The sequence below is a fragment of the Enhydra lutris genome, unplaced genomic scaffold (genome assembly GCF_002288905.1).
Source record: "Enhydra lutris kenyoni isolate GAN:26980312 unplaced genomic scaffold, ASM228890v2 scaffoldscaffold59, whole genome shotgun sequence".
NCBI lineage: Eukaryota > Metazoa > Chordata > Mammalia > Carnivora > Mustelidae > Enhydra > Enhydra lutris.
This window is the reverse complement of record NW_019154143.1, coordinates 8,808,975-8,817,453: the sequence shown is the minus strand read 5'-3', so window position 1 is coordinate 8,817,453 and position 8,479 is coordinate 8,808,975. Positions and strand designations below refer to the sequence as shown.

The 8,479-nt window shown below is 55.4% G+C and overlaps 1 protein-coding gene across 1 annotated transcript in view; it reads right to left on the bottom strand.

The window, feature by feature from the left end:
* Positions 1 to 740: 740 nt before the first annotated feature.
* LOC111158418 (protein kinase domain containing, cytoplasmic) overlaps positions 741 to 8,479 on the bottom strand; it is a 10,044-nt gene continuing 2,305 nt past the window's right edge. The window contains exons 2-7 of the mRNA XM_022520420.1: positions 5,681 to 5,803; positions 4,746 to 5,017; positions 4,000 to 4,079; positions 3,641 to 3,748; positions 1,869 to 2,042; positions 741 to 1,643 (exon numbers count right to left, since the gene is read on the bottom strand). Coding sequence (XP_022376128.1) covers positions 1,558 to 1,643; positions 1,869 to 2,042; positions 3,641 to 3,748; positions 4,000 to 4,079; positions 4,746 to 5,017; positions 5,681 to 5,803 — 843 coding nt within the window. The 3' untranslated portion in view covers positions 741 to 1,557. The remainder of the gene's footprint in view (positions 1,644 to 1,868; positions 2,043 to 3,640; positions 3,749 to 3,999; positions 4,080 to 4,745; positions 5,018 to 5,680; positions 5,804 to 8,479) is intronic.

Here is an 8,479-nt window from a genome sequence, read left to right as displayed (position 1 = left end):
GCAGAATAAGGGCACGGGAGAGAAGATGCAGGATTCAACTTAGAAAATGTGTATCAGTTAGGTTGGACTCCCCCTGGCCTCAGTGTGATTGATCTTGAACACTTAGGTCCTCATTTTCCTCTGGGCTTCCACATACTTGGGTCTTCCCTTGCTAGACCCTCCCTCCTAAAGCCCAGGTAGAGGGGACTGGTCTTTCTATAGACCTTCCTTTCTCCATACCTTCCATATATTTCATGTTCAGAGAAAGGCTCAGTGAAACAAATTGCCCATTGACCAGGCCCAGCCCCGTATGGGACAAAGCTGACCTGACTACAGGTTGCTCAGAGGCCCCCAACGTGGCTGACATCCCACCATGAGGATACCAGTCCTTTGGGTAAAAGCTCCATATATAAAGAACTGGTGTGTGTTAAAGCAAGAATGTCCCTGAGGAAAGAAGTCCCTCCTGTCGATCATCCGGATGGATGTATGTGAGGGCCATGGAAGGAGGTGGCGCCGTGGGAGCAGGGCCTGCCAACACATTTTGCCAACTTCAGTGTTTGCCACGGAGATTTCACTCCTCCAAAGGTCATCCCCCATAAACTCCTGCCCCCACTTCCCCAAACAAACACCAAAGACATTAACTGAGGACCAGTCAGCCCAAGAAACTGGCTTGGGAAGCGTCCTTGCCGTGAAACGTCGTTTATTAATTGATTGACTTTTTCTTTTTTCTTTCTTTCTTTCTTTCTTTCTTTCTTTCTTTCTTTTTTTTTTTTTTTACAAAAATAAACATTTTAATGAACAAGAAGTACAAAAGCTTCTGGAGATACAAACTCCAGGAGCGGGGAGAGGCTGGTTTTGGCTGCTTTGCGGCTTTCACTGAAAGCAAATGAGGCAGAAAGGCCCCGGCCCCACCCCCACCCCAGGTCCTGGCTCAAACAGCAACCTGCTTCTTGACCCCATGTCTTGGCTCATACCTTGTGTGCTCCTTATCCCTGCCCCTGCGCTGGCCTGTGGGTGCCCCAGGGTTGGGTGGCCAGAGGCGGCCTCCCCAGGTGCAGAATCCCCCACATCCCAGAGCATACCCATCAAGTCTTCTGTCCGGAGCTCAGCTGAGAGAACTCTCCATGACCGATTGTCCCCACGCAGCCCCCACCAGATCGTGACATGCAGCAGCAGCAGCAGCAGCAGCAGCAGGAGCCCTGGCTACATTCTCACACTATGAACACAGTGATGGGGCTGCCCACAGAACTGTCCCAGCGAGGGCCAAAGCCCCTAGTGTGGGTATCAGCCTAAGCCTTGCTGGCCACCCAGAGGGTTGGAGAGGCAGTCAGGCCCCCAGCCGGCTCCCGTGATTCCTGGCCCCAGGGGCCAGCAGTCCCATACCTAGACCGGTAAACTCACATTTTAATATTTGGCATTATTGCACGTTGTCCTGGTTACCTCACTGTCTGGGATGTCAGCCTCGCCGGCAGGGGCTTGCAGGCGACATGCAGTGCTGCTAGTGCAAGGCACACCCTCCCTCCACAGGCGAGCCCAGCGGGCGGGGCTGGTCCACTGGCAGCTGAGCCCCCAGAGAGGTCAGCCTGAGGCCCTCACATATGCCGTCTTGTTGGGATCAGGGACCACGTGGCTCCATCCTGTCTTGAAAAATACCAGCTGCCGACCTGGAGGCAGAGGTGAGAGGTAACAGGGCTGTTTCCCTCCCTGGAGGTGGGGGCCCCTCTCCCCGAGAGGACTGCCTAGAGGACATGTAGACTTGTCTCTCATCCTTCCAGCCTTCTTGACTTCTCATCAAAGCCGGCTTCTGACAGGGACCAATACTTGTCAATCTCTTCCAGGGAACGCCTGTCACCTCCCTTAGGTCGTCCTTTCCCTTCCCACGGGCTCACCTGTCCAGGTGGTCTGGTTGGTTACCACGAAGGCCTGGCACTGGGCGTGGCTCTCGCAGACATCCACGGCCTCGGCCAGGTTGAACACGGAGAGGAGGCAGCTCCCGTGGTGGTAGGAGGGCCAGCAGCGGTAGTCTTCCTGGGGGATGGTGCTGTCTGGGAGGCGCTGGTACTCTGCGGGTTTGGGGATGGAGCACGAATGAGAACTCTGTTTCCAGGCAGGAGGTTCTGGGGCTGCTTCCTGGGATGGCTAAGACTCATTGCCTAGTGGAGAGCTGAGAGCTAGCCCGGTCGCCCTCGCATGGAGATGAAGGCAGCTACCGCCGTGGAACTGGCCTGAGCACCCAGGAAAGGTAAAGCTCAGCTTCAGTGTTTGGGAGACCCACAGCTCCCAAATCTAAGGGTGCCCAGTGGGTTCTGACAGCACCTGACAGCGGGCGCATAGTGGGATAAACGCACACTCAGAGCTTGAGGGGAGGACGTTCTCAACATTTAAGGCTGGGCTTCTCAAACTTCAGTGTGCCTGTGAATTTCCAGGGATTCTTGCTAAGCTGCAGATCCCGGTTTCGGGGGGTCTGGGGTGGGGATGGGTGTGGGCATTTCTAACCAGCTTCTGGCGCTGCTGGTCTGCAGAACACACTTGAGTAGCATGAGTTTAGGGCACCCCTGGGTCCCGCTTCCTTTGGGCCCTAGGGAGAGAGATGAGGCAAGCTCCTCGGGAGCAGGCAGTTGGGGTTTTCTCAAAAGGGATGCAAATGACTGTGAAACACAAAGATGACCACTGGGGACCCCACAGATCGTGTCTGGGGGGAGGAGGCTGGAGGAAAATTCTTCCCACTACACAGAAAGGGCCCCCAGAGGCTGTGTGAGCTCCTCAGTCAGGAAGCTGCTCAGTGGCCGGCTGGCCGGTCACCTGAGTCCTTCCTGCCACCTGGGGAGCCCCAGCTCCGGGACTGATAATGCAGAAGCCCTGGGCCTCTGGCCACCCCGCCCTCCTGCCTCCTTCTTCTAGCAGGGACTAGACCAAAGTCCAGGGCTGGCTGTGATTTATGGCCCCATAAACAGCGTCCTCAGGGACAGAGCCAGCCATTGTTCACCTCGTTAAACTTTATTTACAGGGCTAACGAGGGCTCCCCCACCCCTAAGACTGGCCAGAGCTCCTTGAATACAGAGGCTGCCCACTCCTGGCCCCCCTGCCAACCAGGATAAACCCCAGGGCCTCAGCAGAGGGACGACAGCAGGGGCTGGAATTCTTCCCCAGCTCTTGGGCTCCTCAGCTGGTTTCGGAGTGGAGCCATAGCCTCAGCCAGCCTCTCTCCTAGCCCCAGAAGGGCCGAGGAGGCAAAGAGAAGCCCACACAAAAACTGTATTCCAGCTGTGTAACAGGAACCAAGTTAATTGCTCACACACACTTTGCCTGGCATTGAATCCCCATAAGCATTTTGTGAGGCAGGAAATACTAAACCCAACTCACAGGAGCGAAAAGGGAGGCTCAAGGTGTAGGGAAGCTTCTCAAAGTCACACAGCCAATACACAGTGGGGTCCAGAGCCACTAGAGAAGGGGCGTCGGTGCCCCCTTACTCCCCCTCAAGGTCAAGGCAGAATTATAGTCATTCTGGCTCAGAGAAGAGGCCTCCAAGTAGAGGCTAAAAATGGTCAGTGGTCTCTTCAAGCTTAGGAGGGCAGGCCACTTAGCCCAATCAAGGGGGTCACTCGCCCTCCCACCCATTCCCCAGCTCCCGGGCCTCTGGAGCCCTGCAGAAGCCACTCACCAGCTCTGTGGCCCGCTGTGCTGTTCTGCAGATACTGCCCACTCCGGAACAGGTGCAGCACCCTCTCCAGCTGGGCCAGCGTCTCATCGACTCCCCAGCTGAGCTCTCCTGCACAGCACAGTGTAGCTATGAGTGGGTGCCTGGGCTCCTACCCCTCCCCGAGGTTGGGAACCAGCTGCCTTTCCCGCTCTTCCTCTGGACCCTTGGCCTAGATGACCAGTGGACTGGGAAGGGGTTTTGCCACAGAATGCCACTTTGGGAAATGATGGCTTCTGGGCCATACGCTGTCCTGGGTCATTCTTGTCCCCCTGCCTGCTGGGGAAGGGTGACGGGAAGCAGATGGGGCTTGGAGAGCTCACCTGGGGCGTTGACAATGCTGTCCAGCAGAGGCCGTAGTGAGGGTGGGGCACTGTGGGGCAGGAGGTATGTGAAGAAAAACCTGGGGCAGAGAGAAACCAGGGGCTCAGTGCTCTGGCCTTGGGGACACATCCTTCCTCTGCCCCAACTTGGGACAGAACCGTACTCTGGCCAAGAAGCCTGATCCCTCAGGCCTACCACCTAGGCATAACCCCAGAGCATAACAAGGAGTCCACTTTGACTCAGGGTGGGGATCAGGGCACATCCTAAGGCCACCCCTTAACTTTACACCACGCTGCAATCTGAGGTCTATTTGCCCCATACCTTCCCAGGACTCCCCCACCACCCAGTACCACCCTGTCCCCTGAGCTGATCCTTGTCACAAGAGCCCCATAGCTGGGGCCCAGGGAGGAGCTTCCAGAGGTGAAGGACCAGGAGAAGAAGAGGTAGTGCCAGTCCCACCAGCCCCACGCTCTGAATCTGACACTATTTTAAGAGGCCTCCAGCTGCCACCCCCACCCCAGATTCTCCTTGGAGCTGACTATTTTTAGCATCATCGTCAGGAGCCTGAAGTTCCCTTCTTAAGTGGGTGGAAGACTTTCCCCACCCCTGCCACTCCATTGGACAAGGCTGAGTCTCCCCACCCTGGCTGGCTTCTTGGACCCCATGTGGGCTCTCCCCTTGCCATGCCCTCCTGGGGCCCACTGTCTCTCCCTGGCCTTCCTGGGGTGGGGGGGACGGAGGTCACCTGTAGGCATTGTAGAGGTTGCGCTTCTCATTCATGCCCTCACACCAGCCCTGGGCTGAGCAGGGCAGGCTGAAGTTCCTGGCTGGAAACTCCAGGATGCAGTCAGCGCTGCTGGCACACGGTGTCTCCTCCACGCGTGCGTCATCCAGATCTGTCACCTTCAGCTCCCCGTCCACCAGCACAAACTGTCGGGGGCGGAAGTCCAGCAGAGTGACCGAGCCCAGTGGGGAGTGGGCCAGGTGGTGAAGGAGCCGGCCCAGGCTCAGGCAGATCTGAGGGGCAGACACAAGGCTGCTCATAGGCTTGTCTCCTGGGAGGGGGTCTGGGGGACTCCAGGGCTCACCCCTTTGGGGCAGGGAGCGGGGGCGGGGGTTGGTTTTGGCTTTTCTCTTAAAGGCCCCAGTGCTTACTAAGGACTGAGGGCCAGGGGCCTCACAGAGCAAGCCAGTGATTTTCTATTAACCCTGGGCTGGCCTAACCTGAGAGTAATGTGGTAGGAAACAGGCAGCATGGAAGTCTGGGGATACCGGGTCTCCTCCCTTGAAGCTGCATCTTGAGCGGGTTTTAGTCCAGTGCGTGGAAATAGAGGGAGGGTCAAGATGACCTTAAGGTCTTTTCTAGTCCTAGGACACTGGCCCTCTTACAGCCAGGCTACGAGCGAGCGTGCGTGCGTGTGTGTGTGTGTGTGTGTGTGTGAGTGTGTGTAAGGGGAGCAGGAGCACCAAAACACCAGGATCCTCTATGTCTTGCTTCTTTTTTTTTTAACCCTTTGGCTGATAGCCGAGTCAGCATTGCTCCATCTTTCCCTCCTTTTTTCTGACTGAGGAGGATTCCAAGCTACTCTGGAGGACAGGCCTTCTAAGGGAAAACCATCCCAGCAAGGAGCCCAGGGCCCAGCCCTCCTCCCTGCTCACTGGGCCCTCCTCCCTGCTCACTCGGAAGCGGTCCTCCCAGGAAGTCTGCAGCAGCTGGATCATCTCCACAGGGGCACCCAGCTCTGTGATGGTGGTCAGGGTGTCCGGGATGTCCTCGCTGTCCTGGTAGCAGTAGCCATAGAGCTGGGGAAGGCCCAGGGCAGGTCATTAGGTCACAGTGTCGGGGTGGGGACAGAGAAGGGCTGGGCTGTCAGAGGTCCCCCTCCCTCTGCACTACCCGCCTCCCACCCCCATCCCCAGACGGTTGCTTCAGCTCCGGCCAGAAGAGAAGAGCAGCACTGCCCAGGGAAGCCTGCCCCCTGCCCCTGCAGCCATAGCTCCTGCTGATGGACCTGCCTCTTACCTCCTGCCACTCAGGTAAATGGGCAGGTCTGGACACCACGTTTCAGCCATGTACCAGGCACCATGCTAAATGTTTTACATGTATGACCTGATTCTTATAATAACCTTACACAGAAATACTAGGTACTTATTATTAATCTCCAATTTACAGGTGAGGAAACTAACTCAGAGAAGTTAAGTAACTTGTATAACGTCACACAGCTAATAAATGCAGGAGCTAGCATTCAAATTTATGTCACTTGGATTCCATAACCTGGTTCTTTCTAATACCATTTGTTAATCAACAAGCCAGCAAATGGGTATTACACCTCCTCCCCTGCTCCAGTCCTCTATCCCCCCACCAACTTTTTTTCTTTTTTTAAGATTTTATTTATTTATTTGTCAGAGAGAAAGACAGAGAGCCTAAGCAGCAGGAGAGGCAGGCAGAGGGAGAAGTAGGCTCCCTGCTGAGCAAGGACCCTGATGCAAGACTCTATCCCAGGACCTTGGGAATATAACCTGAGCTAAAGACGGACACTTAACCAACTGAGCCACCCAGGCGTCCCAATCCTCTATTCCTTATCATTTCTACTTTTTGGCAACTTCATTTTTTTCTCAGCTCTGGTCTTGTGGGCAGAAAAAGAAGCTCCCTAGAGGCCTGGTAACAACATTTATAAGAACAAAGCAGCTAAGGGGCACAGCCTTGGGTGTTCTTTGCATATGTCGGTGGGGGTGGTCATACCCACCAATGGCAGTAGTAGTTAAGGGATGGTTTCTGGGGAAGATCAGTTCTTTGGGGGCATGCTCATAAGGGCCGGGGCCGGAGGGTGGGCTTGGTATAGCTCAGTTAGCCAGGGACTTCTGGGAAGCACAGCCTGACTTTGTCATTAACACCTAAACTGGCATCCAGAGAGAGAGCCCTGCTTCCTCCACACTGCACATCGGCCGGGGATCAAATGCTGCTCAAAACAACCAACACCATGTGGGGTAGGAACACAAAGGCCGAGTTGTCCAGGCCACAGGAGGGAGAAGGGAGAGCTTCACAATATGGGGGCTAGGGTGGGGGGGGGTAGGTTGCGGTGCAGGGGGGAGCCAAGCCCACAGGCTAGATGTCCCTGCATACTGTCACCCTCCTTACCATCATTCACACCCCTCCCAGATCCACTCCAGGCCCTCACAGACCCCATTCCGTCCCAGGAGTGCCCTTTCAGCTCCCCCTTCCTGGAGCTAGCTGAAAGCAGGCCTGGCTCAGGGCCGCCATTAGATCACTGGGGCTGTGAACTGGGGGATCAGGGGACAGTCCCAGCCACCCTCTCTTCTTTCCTCTGTTTCTGCTCCCCGACCTCGCATCAGCCCAGGGAGGCCCCAGGCCCCGGTGTGTGTTGGGGGGGGTAGGTAAGGGGAGCAGCCCTGGGGCCTGGTTCTCATTTTCTTGCCCAGAGTCTGAGTCTTTGTGGGAAACTTCTGAAGGTTATTAAACACCCAGAGGTCGTTAAATGCGCTGTTAACGAGGTATTAATCAACACCCCTCAGGAAAAAATAAAAAGACACCATTAACCCCCCCCAGGAAGCGTGAGGCTGAGCATTTCAGTTGCATCTTTTGTTCGTTTGGGAGAAGAAATATACTCTAGCAGGGCCAGAATCTGGGCCCAAGCAGGCCTGGGGCCCCCTCTCAGGCCTGAGATCCTGGAACTATGCAGGTTGGGGGGAGGGAAGACCCTTTTGCCCTTTGACCCTGGGCTATAGAGGCATCTATCATGTGAGGAGTGTGTGTGTGTGTGTGTGTGTGTGTGTGTGTGTGTGTGAGGTGGTGAAGGAAGAAGGATAGAGCAAGCTTGCCCAGGCAGTCCCCAGAGACCAGAGAAAGTGCTGGGAGGTGCACGGTGGGCCATCTACCTGGACATTTTCAATTAGAACTTACAGAACCAACTTTGGGGTTGCCAGAGATGGGAACGGGGCCTCAGGTGGCCTGGGGGAGCTAGAACTCTAAGAAGCATTCTTTGGCTCCTCCCCGGTTCAGGAGTCAAATGGTTTTGAAATTTTAAATGAGTAAGAGGTATTAAGACATTATTTCTAGCTCCTCGCACAACCTCACTGTAGCCTCCTGAGCAAGAAGACCCCAGAGCAGGCTTCTGTGGCAGCAGAGTCGGCCCCGCAGAAGAGGCCAGAGGGATCCTGGCTGGCGGTCAGAGGATACATGAGGGAAATCGCCCTGAAACAATTCCTAAAGTCACACTCAGGAACCCTTTCTTTTCGCTGATGGTAGCTTTTTACCTTTCCCCAGATGGGAAGGCCTGGGACCCTCCCTACCTTTTAACATTTGTGCCCTAGGGCAACTGCCCCTAGTATCCACCCAGTAAGAGTCACACGGCCTACCTCAGACAGACCCAGCCTTGGTCTAGTGAGGGAATGGGTGAAAACTCTTCAGCTGTAATATATATGTATTACCTATGTGATAAACATGTTATTTTGGGGGGG